At 45.2% G+C, this 20,710-nt stretch overlaps 2 protein-coding genes across 3 annotated transcripts in view; both read left to right on the top strand.

The window, feature by feature from the left end:
- Positions 1–316: 316 nt before the first annotated feature.
- On the top strand, positions 317–6,206 carry prss16 (serine protease 16). Its single transcript, XM_084020125.1, has 14 exons — positions 317–484; positions 989–1,134; positions 1,454–1,553; positions 2,040–2,169; positions 2,712–2,835; positions 3,066–3,143; positions 3,485–3,532; positions 3,627–3,743; positions 4,058–4,222; positions 4,477–4,612; positions 5,048–5,227; positions 5,358–5,512; positions 5,598–5,698; positions 5,741–6,206. Exons 1-13 carry the CDS (start codon positions 424–426, stop codon positions 5,667–5,669), a joined length of 1,512 nt encoding a protein of 503 aa, XP_083876251.1. The 5' UTR covers positions 317–423; the 3' UTR covers positions 5,670–5,698; positions 5,741–6,206.
- A 6,256-nt stretch (positions 6,207–12,462) lies between these two features.
- meis3 (myeloid ecotropic viral integration site 3) overlaps positions 12,463–20,710 on the top strand; it is a 10,491-nt gene continuing 2,243 nt past the window's right edge. The window contains exons 1-12 of one of the 2 annotated variants that reach the window (XM_084020128.1): positions 12,481–12,918; positions 13,321–13,413; positions 16,714–16,853; positions 17,078–17,252; positions 17,346–17,396; positions 17,504–17,554; positions 17,896–18,045; positions 18,163–18,271; positions 18,630–18,775; positions 19,407–19,483; positions 20,426–20,484; positions 20,565–20,651. In XM_084020128.1, coding sequence (XP_083876254.1) covers positions 13,402–13,413; positions 16,714–16,853; positions 17,078–17,252; positions 17,346–17,396; positions 17,504–17,554; positions 17,896–18,045; positions 18,163–18,271; positions 18,630–18,775; positions 19,407–19,483; positions 20,426–20,484; positions 20,565–20,651 — 1,057 coding nt within the window. In that variant the 5' untranslated portion in view covers positions 12,481–12,918; positions 13,321–13,401. Of the gene's footprint in view, positions 12,919–13,320; positions 13,414–16,713; positions 16,854–17,077; positions 17,253–17,345; positions 17,397–17,503; positions 17,555–17,895; positions 18,272–18,629; positions 18,776–19,406; positions 19,484–20,425; positions 20,485–20,564; positions 20,652–20,710 lie in introns of both variants that reach the window. The other variant, XM_084020127.1, reaches the window with a different exon arrangement.

Raw genomic sequence — 20,710 nt, 5'->3', positions numbered from 1 at the left:
CATAACCAACAGGATCACTGTCTCTCCTAACCCAACCTCGTAGAGATAAACAATACGACCATTGTGCTGTTTTATGTATTGTTGTCTGATGTGTACAGTGCAAGAATTTAGTCAACTCTTCTATTAAGAGCAACTCCCTGAACCGCTTTTGCACATATGCTCCTATAACTCACCTTCTCCCCCCCAAAAGCCATTACAAAGCAGAGATCTTGTTACGACACCAAGCTGACGCTCTGTTTTGCTGAGCAGTTTATATTTTGGACACACACACACACTCTCTCTCTCTCTGTTGTTATGATATGTTATGTTATATCAGTTTCTACCCTTTCAAGGACTATATATACTGAGCTGGAGATCCCCCTGAGTCCTGCAGATTGGACATGCTTTGCATTTAGCATAAAGCATCCCTATTTGACGGTAAAGATGCTCTTCTCACCAGCCTGCTGTCTCATCCTTCTACTCCTCTTGAACTGTTCTGATGCCGGTGAGTTGACGAATGCTCCTCTGAATGTGAAAATAGGTTTCTCACAGATTTAAAATAGGTAACTTGACAGCTTGAAGATATATTTAAAAAAAAATCAAAGCAATTCGCACACAACAGGATTTTCTATAAGGTTTTTTAAAAGGCTGAAATGTTTTCAGCACAAATTAATTCAGGTCGAGTTTATTTATGTTTGAGGTTGTCAAATTTCAGCTGGAAGACAAAAGGAAACAGATGCTGGTGGTGACAGAGAATCCATTAAGGAGACTCATTTTAGATGCTGAGTGTTACTGAAATGGATCAGAGATTTTGTAGGTTGAGTTTGAAGCATTTTTGCAAACCATCACAACAATGACACAAACATATTGTAGCAGGTGGAATGACATCCATCACACAAGCCTGAGGGTGATAGTCCTCAAAAACAAACAAAAAACATTTAGGTTTGTATTATTTCCATGACTGTGCATCCCTTTCGCCGGCTGCTTGGTTTCTTTTTATAAATGCCAGGACGGATTCTTAGGAAGATCAAGGAGGGTGTGCGTAATCTCCAGCAGCAGAAAGCCAAGCAAAAGCCTCTACAACATTTGAAGGAGGGCAGGATTCTCCAGCAGCTGGACCACTTCAACCGACAAGACATTAGCACCTTCCCTCAGGTAGAGACACATTGATGGTGTGAACGCATGGAGCAGATGATAACATGATGAAGGCCTGTCATTTCAGACATAAAAAACACTGGATTTTGAAAACCATGCAAACGTTTCTGTGATTTTTGAATGCAACAACAGTGCTGCACTGCTTTCAACAGCTATATTGAGCTACATTTGGCTCTTACTCGAGGCCGCCAATGTGAAAATGTGCATGAAATAAAGGGTTACTTCCACAAAAAAACGTGTGCTGCTGGTTTGGGTGAAAACATTTCTTTCTTTCTTGCTTTCTTGTTTCACTGCTTCTCTCTGCTTGCCTTCCTTCTAGAGGTTCTTTGTGAACGAGGTGTACTGGCAGCGTCCTGATGGTCCAGTGTTCCTCTTCATCGGAGGAGAAGGGCCCATCTTTGAGTTTGATGTCCTGGCAGGTACAGTAGGATGTGGAACAGGTCCTCACCTGTCTGTCACACACTTTCAAACAGCAGATTGGAAAATGAAAGTGGAAACAGCGATTGAATGTTGTGTGTTAGTAAGGTGACACTTGTTTGCCAGCCTATTTGATATCCTGACCTATGGTTTATGAGTCGGGACATCACAACAATTTCATCAGTTAAGTTTCCAATTCAATTTTAATCATGGCATTCTTCACAATCTTGCTGCTGGGAATAGTGCTGAACTTCTAGCCTGTAATCCAAGCAGACAATATCAACGCGACTAAAATAAAATAATATTCACAAATAATTCACTTTTTAATGTACCTGTTGGGGGTTGATAGTGCATCATCACCACCCCATCACACATTTGACCTTCTTTAAAAGGTTGCATCCCCTCATACTATCAGTGTATATATTTTTAAGTAAGTATTAGACCTTGCTACACACTGAATCGTATCTGCTTTGACCATGTTTACCCAGGTCACCATGTGGACATGGCTCAAGAGCACGGGGCTCTGCTATTGGCTCTGGAGCATCGTTTCTATGGCGAAAGCATCAATCCAGACGGGCTCAAAAAGGAGAACCTGGCAGGCCTGAGCAGCCAGCAAGCGTGAGTGTTGGCTCCCTGCCAGTGTGTGTGTGTGTGTGTGTGTGTGTGTGTATATGAGCTTATGTTCATCCCTCTCCTTTCTGTCTACTTGTACGTGTTTTAGTGTGTGAGAGTATTTCACCTGAAATCTTTCTTCATTGCATTACACACAACATTGCACATCACGGCCACCTCTCAGCCAATCAGAGTTAAGCATCCTTCCCAGCCTTGTCTTGGCACAATTCACATTAATGGACATACTGACACTAAAAAAATAGATCACATAAATAAACAGAGCACCGTCTCTCCCAGGAAACATCAACAACAAGCACATTTTTCACATTTTCCAGGGCATTCAAGGGAAAGCCAGGACAGGCGTCCACCTTATTAAATATATGAATGTCATGAATTTTCTTTATAGGGAAGTGTGAGAAACCTCATGTGTCTTTCAAGCATTCCCGTGTCATTCTATCTCCCCCGCATCATTTGTATTTCTGTGCATGTGTGTGAGATGAAAGATTGAAAGGGTTAAACAAAAAGTGTTTTTATTTTTTTTTACCCAGGCTTGTTGATTTGGCTGTATTCCACCAGTACATCAGCCAAAGCTTCAACCTGAGCCACAGGAACACCTGGATCAGCTTCGGAGGCTCATACTCTGGAGCCCTGTCTGCCTGGTTCAGAGGAAAGGTGCATAGGCAACATTTTCACAACACATGAGACAAGCAGCTAATTCAGAGTCACACTAAATGATTAATAATCAAACCTGATTGTTTGGATTTAGAGGATAATGCGGCTGCTTTCTTATTATCCTCAAATCCCATGAAAACAGGAATTGTCCATCTGTGAATACTTCCTGACTTCCTGACCCTGTCTGTGTCGAAGAAAATCAAAATTTGTCTGTGTATTCCCTACTGCAGTTTCCCCACCTGGTGTATGGAGCTGTGGCCTCCTCCGCTCCCGTCAAGGCGAACTTGGACTTCTCTGCCTACTGCAATGTAAACTGGCACAAAGCATGACCATAATATTATATTACCATGGCTGAGATTTTTAATATCATGGGACCAAATGTCCTCCTGGCAACCCGACATGCATCTGATTTTTTTTGACCAACTGCAGGATAAAAAGAGTGCAAAAAAGATGTTTAATACCAGTATTTATGTGTGTAATCTCTCCCATTTCCCAGAAATATTACCAAAGAGAAAACCATAGTGCATCATCCTTACTCTTTTGCTTTATTACACATGCAGAATTGCTATATTTGTCACTAATTATCCTCGTCATGCTCCTTTACAGTAAATAACCACATTCTCACTCTCACTTCTGCTTGCTGTTCCAGATTGTTGGCGTGAGTCTCATGAATGAGGCGGTTGGTGGCTCAGAAAAGGTGTGAAGGCAGCCACTTGTCTGTGCATCGTATGAGAGGCATCACATTTCCGTCTGTCACGTGTGTTAAATTCCCACTCCCCCTCTTCCTGCAGTGTCTGGCCAGTGTGCGGGAAGCCTTTGCTGCTGCGGAGGCACTGATGGGCGGCAACGCCAGCAGGGTGGCCATGGATTTCAGCTGCTGTCAGATCCCGAAGGGTCTTGATGATCAGGTGAAGGCGTTGGTCTTTATGAGATGCTTCAGCTTGTTCAGCTTAAGATTTTTCTTGTCATTTGACAGTAAACTCTACTTTTAGCTTTTCATTACTGTATTAGGACTTTTTGCAGACATTTTAATGACATACAACCATTTATCTGTTTTCAACCTACTGCTCACAATTAGGTACTCACTGTTTAACCATTAGGTACACAATTTCCACCATTAATCTATTAGCCTTGAACTGCAGCCCTCTTCTTTTAGGGCTTTATATTTAATATTTTGAATATTGAATTTATTTTGAGTGTATCAATATTAACTCTACCTCAGATCGAGCTGATGCAAAACCTGGCCGACATCGTCATGGGAACGGTGCAGTACAATGAAGAAGGGGTGCTCATGACGATTAATGACCTCTGTAGTGTGATGACCAATAAGAGCGAGACGTATGAAAAGGAGATGGAGGCTTACAGTCGCCTTGTTAAGCTTGCACAGGTATGAAAATACACACTCAAGGATGACCTCCAGTTTAGTTTTCTCTTTCTATTCACAGTATAACCACCAGATGTCAGCGTTGAGCCATTCTCATGAAGAGACAGGCTTGTTACCATCCAGAGTTTAGGATGTCTCTTGGATTTCTGTCCCTTTTTCTATGTGTTGTGAGTTTTCTTTCCACTGTGTGTGTGTGTGTGTGTGTGTGTGTGTGTGTGTGTGTGTGTGTGTGTGTGTGTGTGTGTGTGTGTGCGCAGATCTACCTGTCCACCAGTGGGGAGCCGTGTCTGGACATCTCGAAAACGGTGACGGATCTAATGGAGACATCCCTCCCCTCTGGCAGGAGAACAGGAAGACTGTGGACCTACCAGACATGCACCGAGTTTGGCTTCTGTACTACACGCAGACACACACACACACACACACACACACACACACACACACACACACACACACACACACACACACGAAAACACACACACGAAAACACACATAAATAAAGTAAACCATCATTCTTTTTAAGTCCTGACACCGTTTCTTTGTGGGTGTCTGTATGTGTGTGAAAGACATTAATCTGTTTACACTGATATTGCCTGATTCACTTATGTTTTGGGGACAAAATGTAAGTCCCCATAACCTAAATTATGACATTTTAGGGCAAGGACTTGGTTATGTGTATGAAAAAGGTTGGGACAAGGGTTATGATTAGCCGAATAGCCATTATGGTTAGGGTTAGTCTCAGGGAAATTAATGTAAGTCAGCATGATGTCCTCTAAATTGATGGGAACATGACTCAGTGTGTGTGTGTGTGTGTGTGTGTGTGTGTAGACCAGACTTGTGAGGATGCCATTTGTCCGTTCTCTGGGTTGGTGACCCTCCAGTCCCAGACTGAACTCTGTTCCACGCTGTTTGGCATTTCCCAGCATTCCCTGCCTGGACGCATTGCCTTCACGAACACTTACTATGGAGGAGACAACCCCAACACACACAGGGTCCTCTATGTCAATGGTTAGTCTGCTTTTATTATTAAAAAAAAACAAACACGTCAATTATGGAGGTGAAAATATAGCAAAACAGTGGTTTGGGATTCGATTGACTCTTTTACAAATCGATATCATCAAAATCATTATTACCACAGGTGGAATTGACCCATGGAAGGCGCTGTCGGTGGTTGAGGACTTGGCTGAAGACGGACAAGAAGCCCAGACCGTTTTCATTAAGGACACTGCCCACTGTGCCGATATGATGGGGAGAAGAATCACAGACCGCTGCTCGCTCAAGAAAGCCAGAGTGGTATGAATGCCTCAGTGATGTGTTTATTCTGCATTCACATAACAAACATGTAGACGTCCTCACGAACCTGTCTTCCACCTCTCAGGAGATTGAGAAGCATGTGGTCAGTTGGCTGAAGATGGCTGCCCAGGAGAAGACTGAGAAAGGGACGCTTTGATCAGATTATTATGACCTGATCATCATCATCATCATCATCATCATCATCATCATCATCATCATCATCATCATTAAAGCCCTCCACCATCAATCGATGACCTCAGCTCTACATTTGGTCTGTGTTGCTTTGCTTTGGTTTTACTTTTATTTATTTTATTTTTTTATTATTTTTTTTACACGTCCTTCTGTCTCTCCAGTCTTTAAATCAAATCGGGAAGGCAGAACATTTTCCCCATCTTTTTCCTTAAGTTGTCTTTGATTTGACATTCATGGAGAATTTTAAGGTTTATATATCCTGATTTAACGAGTGAATATAGGCTTATAATAACTGATATAATAGCTGTTTTATACATATTAACTTTCCATTTTTTGAACAATATTCATCCGTTGCCATTACCCTGTATTATCACTAGGGTGCGATATTGCTACATGTGTGTCGAACCCATTTCTTAATCCTCATTCTCTGTAAAATGCTGGGAATCAAAGCTCTCACAGAAGTTTGCCATGCTGGTTTGTCATCTGTTCTTATTAAACTGAATGAATGCAGATTTATTCCTATCGTCATGCAGCATTTGTTCATGTGTTTTGTTTTGTGACACTTTGTGTCTACAGTTGTGTTGTGGTGTTTGCAACAGTGTTTGTGTGAGAAAGGTGAGGAAGCACCAGTCGTCCTTCTGGTCTCCTGTTTGCTCTGGGCTACTCTCTCTCTCTCTCTCTCTCTCTCTCTCTCCTCTCTCTCTCTCTCTCTCTCTCTCTCTCTCTCTCTCTCTCTCTCTCTGTGTGTGTGTGACCCTCTCAGTTGGGGGTCAAAAGTGGGAGGTCATGACCCCTCTGACCCCATGGGAGTGAAGATCATCAATCAACTAGGGGGCTGGACAGAGCAGCAGGGGGGGACACCCACCCACCCACCCACACACACACACACACACACACACACACACACACACACACACACACACGCACACACACACACGCACATATCTCTGGATACTGTAACACTCTGCAGACATACCTGGAAAACAAATATACTTAGTATAAAATACAAAGCAATGGAAAGAGAATGATGAATTGAATAGAATATAAATGTCCTTGTGGGTATTCAGATACCAACGCAGATTTTATGTCTCAGCACACACACACACACACACACACACACACACACACACACACACACACACACACATGCACACACACACACATAGATTACATGCCTCTCAGACATTAGCTGCCAGCCAAATAGGGCTGTGTGTGCTATGTTTGATAACATACATGCTTTCTTATTCATGGAAAACTCACAGATGCTATCACACGCTGCAGCACGGACACAAATACGCCTTAAAGATGGAAAGAAAGTGAATAAACCCGAAGCAATTCTTCACTGCAGTGCTACCATTTCATCCCATTACTAACATCCGCTCATCTACTTGCTATAGTAAACAAGAGCACACACACACACACACACACACACACACACACACACACACACACACACACACACACACACACACACACACACACACACACACACACGCACGCGCACGCACACACACACACACACACACACACACACGGTGTATCAGGGTTATCAGCCAGCACTTGCAGAGCGACAGGGCATGCTTTGTCTCCCTCCTCCATTCCTCCTCCTCCTCCAGCCTGTCCTGTTGATCAATGAGGAAGTTCTTGGGCCTCAACTATTAATCAGAGCCTATCGGCTATCTGTCTGCAGAGCCAACCAATCACGGCCCTCCGACAGCTGGGCCATGAAAAATGTGGCCCGCGTGGATGGAGGGGAGGTTGGGGGGGGGGGTTGTGGGTGGAGGGTGGCGACGGGGTCGAGGAAGAGGAGAGGAGGGAGGTGAAGCAGCACTCTATCTGATGCGAGCCAGGTCATGGCTGCACAACTGCACTTAGAGTTGATTCTTACCATAATGATGACACATACGCACACGAATGAGAGCACAGGTTTCATAAGCAACACACGCGAGATAATTCCCTCGAAACAGACATATTTCTGTAGCCATGTGGCTCCGCGTTACCACGACTTTCACTTGGGGAGCGGTTAGAGTGAATCAGTTTAACTTATAATGATGACGGTGTTTGCAGCAGAAACCCCCCCCCCCCAGTGAGGACCACAACGCTGCTGATCTGTTGTCCAATAAGGTGGCCTGTCCTCGCACCTCAAAGCCTCATCAACACACTGCCATCCCTCTTCTGCATAATCACCATGGTCCCAGTCATCCATTCACATCTTATTGCCATGATTAGATTACATCTAATGCTATTACACCGCTCCCATCTCTCTCTCCACCTCTTTCTCCCTCCCTCATCATGGATTTCTTGCAGATCTTATTAGTGTGTGATGCGGACCAGGTCTCACTTTGGATTTATGAACCCTCAAGTCTTCCCTGCTTTAATCTCCCCTCTCCTCCTCCTCTCCCTTCCTACATCTGTCCATCTATCATTCCCAGGGTTGGCCTGGGCGGAAGAGTATTAATCCCTCCATCCCATCTCTCACTCCTCTGGACAGATGAGGAGGTGGAGAAGGGGATGGGGAGGAGGAGGAGGAGGAGGAGAGGGTAGGGGCCCTCAGATTACTTTTCATAATATTTCTGTAACGTTGTGGGGAAAACGGAGAGGCATTAAAGGTAATGTACGCAGATTTACTGGATGATAGGTCACTGCTTTGAAACCTTCAACAGGTATGAGGAAGATGCTGCAGTGAGTGTGTGTGTGGGAGTGCAGCGCTTATAGCTACATAAGGGATGATATAACGGTGTGTGTGTGTTAGTGTGTGTGTGTGTGTGTGATATCCAGGTGTTGGCATATTTATGTGGTGCGGGGTTGTGTGTATGTGTATAACCATACACCTCTGCAAAAAGCCGGTGGAAACAGCATCATATTACCTGTTGATGCCCGTGCACACAGGAGGTTTTCTCCGTCTGGATTCACTTTGAGCCTAAATGTGTTAATCCTTTCTTTTACCACATTTTGCAAAACTCAACAACATTGCAGCCGCAAGCAAATGAAAGGAAACTGTTAATATTGTTTTCATCAGCTATCACCTCCCTTCCTGCACTAATGTCGATGCCTGTCAAACACACACACACACACACACACACACACGCACATGCGCGCGCACACACAGTATTTTCAACAGAATCCAATAAGCTCCAGGAAATCAATTGGAGTGATCAGGACATTTAATGAGTCCAGTAGTTGCAGGCCTAATTCTCCAGAAAGCAAAGAAACTCAGAGGAAAGAAAAATAATTTAATCTTTGACCAACGATCAGGGTGAAGCCGACTCTTCTCCCCCTCTCAGCCGCCCCCTCCACTCCACCCAGCCCTAGCAGTGACAGGTAGATTACGGGGCGTGATAGATGCCCCTCTCTGTATCTCCCTCTCTGCACCCCCCCCGCCCCCCTTCCCTCCCCTCCATCCATCATGGCGGCTGGTGTAATTGCGGCTGCGTGGGGCTGGCAGAGGGAGCCTCCATCCATCTCCTTAACAACAAACAGTCAGGAGGACGGATGGTGCTGCGCTCCCTAGTTAATCTCCATCTATAAGAGGTGGTGGGGAGTGGAGGCGGGGGGAGGGAGGGATGCAGAAGGAGAGGAGGAAAATAACAGAGGGGAAAGGTAGTGTTGGCGTACTATAAACAAAAAGAGATGGAGCAGGGAAGGCAGGAGGAAAGGATGGAGAGATGGCGAGAGGCCTTGCCCAAACAGGTGAGCAAAGGAAGAGGAATGACCTGGGAGGAACTGAGAAACTGGAGGAAAAGTTTGCAAACAGGTTGCAAGAGCAGATAAGGCTGGCGTTTTCTTGGCAAGCATGCCAGAAGAAAGCCGTAAGCGTGGTAGGGAGGAAGGAGGGGGCGAAAATTTATGTCTCGCAGCCAGAGGACCCAGAAACTGGAGAGGCAAAGCCTCATAAAAATGCACTCTGCACCCCCTCATCTACCCCTCACTTTTACCCCTCTCTGTTTCCTTTCTGCCTTTACTTCCCTCCATCACTTGGCTCCCTCTCTCCCTCTCCCTCCCTCTCTCATGCAGGGTCACAGCTCTCTGATGTATTGCGCGTTTGTGCCAGAGGTCACGGCAGCCATATTTTCTTAATGGCGGAGTCACTGAAGTCAACAAGGCTGGGTGGCCTTCTACCTCCCTCCATCTCTCTCTGGTCGCGGCGAGTAAACTCACACTTTTTGGCAACTCGAGGTTAGCAGCAGTTTAGTCGAGGTGGTTGATTCTCACCTTGCAGATGATGCATTACCATTTGAACCATTTCGCACCAACACGGTCGTGCAAAATCTACAGAGGACAAGAGCACTTTGTGAAACTATGCCACCTTTTGTTTGCCATCTAGTCAACTTCTGATGTCACAGAGGGAGATAGAAAGACACGTGCGGCCTCGCAGGTAAACATTATATTCGCTAGCTCTCTGCTTGCTGTTCCCTGCTTTCCAGCCTGGGGCATCGCCTGCAGTGAAACCCAGGAGCATCCTGACCCTCCAGCACGCGAGCAGACGAAGCAACGGACACAGAAACACATAGTGCTGCCACAAACACACTTGCATGCTGGTCTGGAGGCCTCGTGGGTGCAGAGGAGCGAGCGCAGGAGCCTTGACAGGGAGTGAAAAATAACTGCAGCAGCCTTGACATGCGGAATGGTCCCACGGTGAACCTGCCCGCCTCATATACAACCGTGTGGTGCAGGAAAGGAGGCTGTTTCTTACAGGAGAGCTCCACAACAGCAGGAAAACTCTCTGAGCCTGATTTAACATGGACGTTTACCCATAAATACCCATAAAAAAACTAAATTACACATAAATTTGTACGGTCAACAAACGGCAAACGAAAGCATGCAAGTGACATCCTGCTGAAAACGCACCACATGATGCTCAACCTGGCAGATTTGAGATATTTCGTTTGGAGATTTTCACTCTGTGATAAGAAAATCTTCTCAAGGCATGAAAAGTAAATCTATGAAGCAGATAATTCAAACATTGGCGTTACTTCCTCGTTGTTTTGGATCCGATAGATCCCACTGCTGGACTGTATTTTGGAAAAATAGTTGGGAAATAAAGCAAACTTTCCCCTTTAATGTTTGCCTTACTTCTGACTTTATCAAAGCTCAGTGTTTAAGAACGATTCAAGTGACAAAGTGGGATTTGGGAGGGACGTGCGGTGTAAAAAAAGTAAATGTTGACATTAATCACAGCAAAAGAGGGGTCCTGCAGTCTCAAACTGATGAAACTACACTAAGTCGAGTGTTAGAGGACGGCAAACAGAACATTCAAGTTGAATATATAGTTCTATCTTTATTTGGGTGTGATATTATAGGACACGTGTGTCTTCTTTGGGACAACAAACTGCAGTAATGTTGCCTCCGAACACAGGTTTACAACATATGTTGTGTTAAAATGGCTCATTAACACATGCAGGGCATGAAAAGTAGCTGTTGTCCCACAGACACAAGGCGAAGTGATAAAAAACAAAACAAAATGACAGATCCTTTGGTGTGTTGTAATGTAAATGAGTGGAATCTACATGTTTAGATAATGGCCTGTTAGATAAATGTTACTGAGACTTAAGATTTATGCTCCAAGTTGGAAGTTTTCTTGAGGACAAATCGGATGTGTAGAGGTCTCAGAGAAGAGAAATGAGGTCATCTTAAAAAGCCTGTTGACATGGATTCTTCAGATGACGCACTTCAGTGTTAATCCTTCTGATTCAGCCTGTTAACAGAGGGGAAAACAAGCCTTGGATGGTCTTTTCTTGCCCATTGAGGCCGCTTCACGGCTGTATTACCGGCTCAGTGTAGGAGGGGGTTGCGAGCTGTGATCACCTCTGCAGGAACCCATGCGCCCCGCGGAGTTAAAAGACCCCCGGCTGTAGGGACGGTGCGGGCCCCTCGCAGGCCGCCCCACGGTCAAACTCCATGCCGCCCACGGAGACTCCTGCCCCGGCCCGTTGTTCCCCGCCAAGCCGCTGCCGATTGAAGTGCAGCCGCCTGTTGGCCCCTCACAGCGGGGCCGCGGAAAGAGGAGAGCTTTTTTGAATAATTATTATGTTACTTAGGTGACATTTACAACACAAGACGGGGAGTTTAGCTATTCCACCAACATGTGAAAGGTGTTTTCTCTCGCTCTCTGGTTAAAATTAAACTTTCTCACGACGATAGCTTTGTTTTCTGGCTTCTCCCAAATCAACAAAAAAAAAAAAAGAGGGCCAAAGGGTGACATTTGGGGTCTGTGTCAAAAGGGCTGACTTACAGTTGATTGACAAAAAACAATAAAACACTTTGAAAACTATTACCAGCTCGTAAATTTCTTGGCATCTCGCACGCTTCAAACTTATTTATGACCACGATATGAGGATTAAAACTCGTTACTTTTACCGCAATTACCACTAACAATTAAAGTACCCAACATTTTCCCCCCTCGCTCTCCAATGCATTTGTAATGTATAATAATAATAATAATAATAATAATAATAATAATAATAATAATAATAATAATAATAATAATAGATGTAGAAATAGAAGAAATAGATCTGCTTGTAAGGGGTTAAATAGCTAACATAGCATGTTCCCATCACTTTAATTGGTTGTCCGGGGTTGAATAGACTGTTGAACGTGCTCCATCCCGCTGGAGAGTTAGCACGACTCTTCTCCCGAGTTATCCCGAGATGACGCGGGCGCAGCTGCGCCAGGGAGCGGGGGGGAATGCGGCGCAGGGTGATGGAGGAGCGATATCAGCTCGGAGGAGGGCCGAGATAAAAAACGATCGAGGGGGTCTTCTTCTTCTGGCGTTTGTGTGTGTGATAAGGAGGAGGAGGAGTAAAGGAGGAAAGGGAGGAGGAGGAGGGAGGGAGGGGGCCAAGAGACCCCGTCGCGTTTTGACCCTCCGAAACCTCCCCGCACACCACCACCACCCTCCTCCTCCACCTCCTCCTCCTCCTCCTTCTTCATCCCCTCTCCTCTTGAGACAGAAAACCCCATCGCTCACTCCCGGCCGTGACATTTTCCAGCCCGTCGCCGTATGCTGCGCGGACAGCGAGCGCAAGGAGCCAAAAAGCAAGGGACGCCGTCCGTCTGCCCCGCACAACCCCCGAGCATCCCCGACGGCTGCGAGCCGGAGCGAGAGGCGCACCAGGCGGAGCCGAGGCGCTGCAGGAAACCGCTGCTCCCCCCCTAAACCGGACTTCTGGACTACACCGGACGCGGCCCGAGCGGGACTGGATATTTACGTCTCGGTGGGCCATTTTACAGCATTTACCGGAGCCTCGTGCATCAGCCTACTCAGCACCATCAAGCCAATAGCAATTAATAGACTGCGGGCTTTATTGTAGCGTTTATTGCCGCTAAGAGTATTGTAAACATTAAGCGCACATCGATAGGATACAATACAATCAACCATCAAATCTCTCCAGTCCGATCATAATGTTGTAATCTAAAACGCGATTGGCTCGGAGTAAACACACGCAAACACACGCACACACGCACACACACACATACACACAGAGCAGGTCCTCACTGTTTTCTACCCACTGCCTCGTGTTTTTCAATCCCGAAAAGCGTTTTTTTTTGCACGATGATAGTCATTTTTCCAACCTCAGTGTTAATAACAAAAAAAATGAAAATACTTTTATTTCCAGGACCACGGAAGGGAGCAAAGCTCACTGGACTAACCGAGCAGCGCATCACCATCTCCGGTGGAGGACTGGCTGTCGAGTCGCATGGAGAAGAGGGTAGGTCTGCTGATTTTGTTTTAACGTTGTTGTTGTTGTTTTTTATGATGAGAATGGTTTAACCCAGAGCCCGATGGGACAACAGCTTTTATATCACCACGGAGGAGGTGAGGTAATTAGAAAACAAAAGGCAATAATAATGGGAGCATGTGGTTGGGAATCCTCTCTGCGCTGCTGGTTCTCTGGTCGGCTGTAGCAGCCAAAACACAAGGCCCACTGGAAACACACTGTAGGCTACTAGCATGGACTTTAGGGGAAAACAACAGGAACGTGCCTTTTTTTCTACTGTACTGTAAAAACTATTCAGAAATGTTCCTCGTATACCCCCAAATGTCTATTTGCTGCACAGACACAACTTTAAGAGGACCCACAAGTCATACGGTGAAATGCAGTTCAACGGAGGTTGTGAACTTACAAAACAAGATATGAGAAATGTCTCGAAAGGGCGTCACGGGGAACTGTTGATCTGTGTAGAATACCCCCCCAGGAATAATATGGATTTGTGCAGTGTCAGTCAGGCGTTACAATGGGGACACTGAGGGTTGGAGTGGTGTAGGTCATTCAGAGGAGAGGAGATGCAGCTCTACAGCCTGGTAAGTAGGTGAGGTCCAGTGCTTCAGAGGCATGGTGGTGGACAGACAGACAGACAGAGAGACAGACAGACAGACAGACAGACAGAGAGACAGACAGACAGACAGACAGACAGACAGACAGAGAGACAGGCTGATGGACAGTAGGCGAAGCTCTTGCATGTAGGGGATCAAAGATGAACGTGTGCAGATAGAAAATCACTGCTGTAGGAAAACAGCAGAGGAAAAGGTCCACACACACATACTGTACCCACACACACACACACACACACACACACACACACACACACACACACACACACACACACACACACACACACACGCAAAATCAAGTAGCTTTCTGCTGTTTGGTGACATACATGCACAGCCAGGTCTGGATGCTAAAAAGAGAAGCATTGATGTTTTGTATCATCAAATATAAAGTCTTTCAATGGGTGATATTGTGAGGAAACCAGGTGGAGATTGGTTTAATGCATGTTTGAAAACATGTTGGGGGAGAGTTTTAAAGAGTTGCATTTTTTTTATGGCACAGGTCCAGTTTGATTTATTTCGTGAGTCTTTCATTTTTCTAAACGTCTAACTGTAGCCACAACTAATACAAAAAAAACTCCCTATAGGCATCTTCAACACATGCCTGTTTAGTTTTTAAATTGTTTGAATATCGGCCCTGCGTTTAGTGCCGTTAGTTTGTTCAAACGTTTGACTTCCAAAATCACTTTTAACTTGTCTTTTCCCTAAACGGCGCACTGAAAAAACATCTACGGGTAGTTCGGCTACAGTTTGCTTGATTTCTGCAGGATACCTTTTTAATGTAGTAAAATAGGCATTCATTTTAGATATTAGCTTTTCTAATAAATAATAAAATATAGATGTTTACAATGTCAAATAGACCTTTATTTATTGTTAACGTCTAGCTATTAATTCAGTCGGAATTACGAGACGAAGCTCTGCACCAACATTTGTCTTCATTTTTTGCGATTTATTTTAAATAATGTAATGTTTCATCTTCAATAACGTCTCTGCTTGAAACAACACAATTACAACTTGTTGTCCTGCCATGCGAAGCGTGTTTACCAGCTCCGTGACTTAAAAAAAAAAAAAACAGGAACATTTGCGGAATTTGTCATCTCGAGTTGTGCGCTTTGATCCGCTTGACGCACAGAAACCCGATAGGAGCCGTACGTAAAGGGAGACGCGCAATCCGATAGCGGTGATTGTGTTAATAGTCAGCCTCCATAAAAACTAGAAGGTGTCCCAGGCCAGGGCCTCAGAGCAGGTGCTTTCTGTGATCCCGGTGACCATATGGGACTCTGGAATACAACAATTTGATAAGCCATTTAGGACAGTGGTTCCCAAGTGGGGTCCGGAGACCTCCAGGGGTCCCACAGAGGGCAGTGGAGGAGGACAAAGCATGCATATGAAGAAGACTAATTTACTTTATCTTTTCTTTAATTCCCAGAGCTCAACCTAGAGAGAATATAAGAATAATTGATTTTATGCTGGGTTCCACTTAGATATTAGGTAAGTGACACCAAGAATTTTGACCAGAAGTGTCTCATTTGATAAATTGGAAACGTTTGGACAAAAATCCCCAAAATGTAGTATTAATAACTGCAAATCTGTAAGAACAAAAATAAAACAGTACAGTCCCGGCTGTGGAAGTGAGCAGCTACACACTTCTGTAGAAAATCCCAACCTCTGGTGGTAACCTAAGAGTGTCCACGCTAAACCAAGCAGGTAGTCACTTTTATAGCTTGTTTAAAATAACACAGCAGCGAAAGGTGTCCAGGCCGGGCCACCAAGCAGGTGCTGTCCCTCTGTGTGATCCCGGGAGCCCCTCTAATCCAGCGGAGAGAGAACAGAAGCAGATCTGCTGACCTGAGCAGCGTCGCCTCTGAGACGTGAGGCTGCAGTGGAGCACAAATTAGCTTTGTAACACCGAGGGGTAAACCAGGGAGTCGGACATGTTTATTCATGATGCTATGTGTACAAGTGTATCTGTGCGTGTGTGCGAGTGATTGCGTGCCATATGTGTGTCTGACTCATTGAATGCGTGGAAGAGGGGCCCCTGTGAGTCTGACACAGCGGGTTGTGAGGGACGTCTCAGCACGGCTCCTGTCTAGTGTGAGTCGAGGAGGGAGGAGACAACATTAGCAGCTACAGGCTCACTGTCTTTCACCGTGATAGTCTCTTCCTCTGTTCGAGCGCCCGACACCAGGCTTTCCTTTTTGAGGGAACGGAGATATTCAAGCACACACTGCTGGATTGTACAGTACACAACACTGCAGTGACATTTATCAGTGTATGCACACACACACACACACACACACACACACACACACACACACACACACACACACACACACACACACACACACACACACACACACACATACAGGTATTGTGTAAGTTGAGCGTCTTTTATTTGGAATGTTGGTCGGACAAAACAAGAAAAGGTAACGATTTATCAAGAAGTAATTGTCAGATTAATCAGTAATGAAAATAAATGTCCACTACTGCTGATGTTAGATGTCAGCACAAAAGGTGTGAGTCAGTGTAGTTCCAGTTCCAGATCCAGTAAGCCGTGTTACTGAAGCCCCCATGACAGCTCAGCTACGTAATATAATCACAAACAAGATTTGATGTCAGACAGGCACAGATGTCGTACGGGTCTCATGTTTTTCTGTCCTTCCATCTCATTGTGCTTCAGTATGAAGAGCTGGTGCACTACTCAGGGTCGGAGGGCATGTCGTTGGGGGGGTATGGGGACGACGTCAGGCCGCTTCCTCCCCCACACTACGGACCCACCATCCCCGACTCCCTCAAACACCACAAAGACCAGATCTATGGGTAAGCATGTGTGTGTGTTTGAAACATATGAGCCTGTTAGTAACATCTATATTTGTGTTCTGATATAAAAATACAAGTGTTTACAGCTGTCTGCTTGAAAAAGCCTGCTATAACGTGTCTTGTAACGCCTTCTGTGAATGTATCGTGTGTACACTGTGTCAACTGTTACTGTGTTTATGTATAGTATGTTAACCGTGTGTGTGTGTGTGTGTGTGTGTGTGCAGTCACCCACTGTTTCCACTGCTGGCCTTAGTGTTTGAAAAGTGCGAGCTCGCCACCTGCTCCCCTCGAGACTCTGCCGCGCTCTCAGCCACCTCCCACCTCCCCGGCATGACCAATCACAGCGACGTCTGCTCCTCCGAATCCTTCAACGACGACATCGCCGCGTTTGCCAAGCAGGTGAGCGTCAGCCAATCACAGAACAGACGTCGACGAAAAGGATGCTCGCAGATTTTTTTTTTTTAAATCAATTTGTTCATTTTTGTGTCGCAGATCCGATCCGAGAAGCCGATATTTTCTTCCAATCCTGAGCTCGATAACTTGGTAGGATGCGCCTGGAAATCACAAGAACATATGAACAGGGTTTCTTTTTTTCACACATGCATTGTGAGATATGTGTTGATAAGTAATCCACATTCTCTTCTCCACAGATGATCCAGGCCATACAGGTTCTTCGCTTTCATTTACTGGAGTTGGAGAAGGTTGGTGGGAGAGAAGCATGCTTTTTATTTTAACACTGGTCAATCTTGCCTGTTTGTTTGTGCTGTGGGAAGGTCTGACATCCAGGACCAGCACTATATTTCTATACTGTTAGTCCTAAAAGCAATAAACAACTGTCTGTTATTATAACTGCACATTTGTTCAAGAACTTTAAAACCACTGATAGATTTAATTTGGAAACCTGCGTAGGAACATGAGTTCAGGCTGTATAAACACAGTGAAAGGATACGTTCACATTGCTTTCTTTAAATAGGCAGTTTGAAGAGTAAAATCTCCTCCAAAGTAAAGCGATGCACTAATGGATGTGAATCTGTTTCTGAAGGTGCATGACCTGTGCGATAACTTCTGCCATCGCTACATCACCTGTCTGAAGGGCAAAATGCCCACAGACCTCATCCTGGACGACCGGGAGGGCGGCTCCAAGTCCGACGTGGAGGACTTCACCGGATCCTGCACAAGTCTGTCGGAGCAGGTGAGACGCGTCAAACGGCACGCAGTTCACACCGCTGGATGCCCTGAGTGGCTTAGACGCTCCATCCTTCCACCATTCCCACCCCCGACCTCCTCTCTAACTCTTCTCTTCCTGCAGAATGCATCGTGGTTACGGGAGCCAGACGAATGCGCCACCACTCCCCTGGGAACGCCGGGCACCTGCGGCCTGCCTTCACACAGCACAGCAGACAACTGTAGTGACACAGGTACACACACACACACACACGCACACACACACACACATGCAAAATACTGCACTGCTTGAAATATTGGGAAAAATACTTTTCCTAACCATATAATTGTATTTCATTAGCTTATCATTGTTGTTAATGTCAGATACTATGGAGATGCAGCACTTTATCAGTTTACATACAAGAATACATATTATTATTACTATTAGAGTGACTTTGTAGTCTAAATTATTGTAGAAATTGACAGCGATGTTATATTTCGGGCCAGATAATAGTCAAATGTAGTTGCAAAATCTGCCAAAAAACCTTCTATCAGTTGCACCTGCTAGACCCTCAAACAGTCCCTGAGATATGAGATGTGCATCCCCTGCAGGCGACGGTCTGGACGGAGGAGGGGCCTCCCCGAGTACAGGGGACGACGACGACTCCGACCGAGACAGGAGGAACAACAAGAAGAGGGGCATCTTCCCCAAAGTGGCAACAAACATCATGAGAGCGTGGCTCTTCCAGCACCTGTCGGTGAGAGAGCTCTCTTTTTCCGCGCTCTTCTCACATCCAAGTGAAATTATTACACACAGAAGTATTGAATTGGCACAATAATTAAAACCCATCCCGCAGCAGAGCTGTAATGAAGAGAGAAAGCCAGAGTCCAGCGCAGCGTGAGAGACTAATTACTGAAAGAGAGGATTCAGCGTGAAGCCAAACGTCGCTGACAAGAACAGACAGAGAGGGGAACCGAGTGTGTAATGGAGGTCAATTAAAGGGGAATGAAAAATCTAGGGGATTAGGTGATTATGCGAATATGCTCGCTATTGAATAACTGTGTGAGAGATAGAAAATGGAGTGAGTAATTGTTGGTGAGCTAATTAGCTGCTAAATTAGGCAGGTCAAATGTTGCTTCACTCCGATTATTACAGTACGAGAGATAAATGCAGAGGGATATTGAGGGTTGATGCGAATTCAAATGGAAGGTCATTAGTATTAACACAAGGCTTCTCTCACATGCATTGTGCCATTATAGCTGAAGTTCCAGTACGTTACTAGTAGCCTCAAGATTATACTCTTATTGCTCAAAAAACAACAAAAAAAAGCTTAATTTGTGAGTCTGGTGTGATTTCTTTCAAACCTGGCTCTGTGTGTCCTCTTCCAGCACCCGTACCCGTCTGAGGAGCAGAAGAAGCAGCTGTCCCTGGACACGGGCCTGACCATCTTACAGGTCAACAACTGGTCAGTGCACTCTCAATCAATACACTAATTCCAGCACCCTTGGCGGCTTCTCAACAATCAGTTAAACTGTCCCGTTTAAATGTGAAGCGTCACCTTTGAATTCCACAGCGTGGCTGTCGACTCGTCGGTAACACATCGGTGTGATTAATCTAGTGCAGAAATGGACTGTTTCTCTGTTTTTACAAGTCGTATTTTCTTTTTTGCTTCAGAACTCCTTATTGTGCATATTTTGGGCAAATAAATGTCAGTTAAATGAAAGGCCGCACTTTTACGAGACATTTAGAGAAGGCTATGATCTATTTTATGATAGAGGCTTGTAACAGAGGAAGAAATGTCCTGCTAAGCATTTTTTATCCGAAAACTGCAGCACAGTAAAAATCTACTTGCTCTATGTTCATAAAACAGAACAGCAAATCAATATCCAATAATCAGATGGTTTACTGCCCTCATTCGCTCCCCAGGCACACATGAATCTGCACTGGCAAAACACACATGCAAAAACACACATGCATACACACCCATATACACACACACACACACACTTACACATACACGCAGCTGCACAGCTTCTTTTCTAAAGCCCCATTTCTAAACCTCAGATATTGATATCCGAACACACGCGAATCAAAATGATGAAGTCTGTGTTACATGTTAAACGATGGATTTTATAATCTGATAACATGTTTTTATTTGGACCTCTGCTGCGGCGCACACACGGACTGACCCAATCAATGCAGATCAATCAATTATCACTGGGCGATCGATGCCTGCTCTGGCCTAACGTTGATTTACTCTGCCCTCTGAAAGGGTTAAGTGGTTGTAAAATGGAAAAGGTTAATAGTCTCCCGGTCAGCCTTTTTCTTCATTAACGTGTGGCCTTGTCCGTCTCTCTCTCTCTCTCTGATCACACTCTTTCTTCATGTCTCTCTCCCCCGTGTGCAGGTTCATCAATGCCAGGAGGAGAATAGTTCAGCCGATGATTGACCAGTCAAATCGCTCAGGTCGGTGTTTCTAAGTTAGTTAGTTAAGAGTGTGTGTGTGTGTGTGTGTGTTCTATCTGACGGTGTGTGTTGTCTCACAGGTCAGGGTGGTCCTTACAGCCCAGAGGGAGCAGCTCTCGGGGGCTATGGGCTTGACGGACAGGCCCACCTTGGGCTCAGAACAGCAGGTACAGTAGTCTGTGAGGGATGTACTGCAGGCTGATTATATTAGATTACATTATTCAAA

Source organism: Eutrigla gurnardus (genome assembly GCF_963514095.1).
Source record: "Eutrigla gurnardus genome assembly, chromosome: 10".
NCBI lineage: Eukaryota > Metazoa > Chordata > Actinopteri > Perciformes > Triglidae > Eutrigla > Eutrigla gurnardus.
Note: the sequence above shows the minus strand (reverse complement) of the source record. Positions and strands in the feature narration are given on the sequence as shown.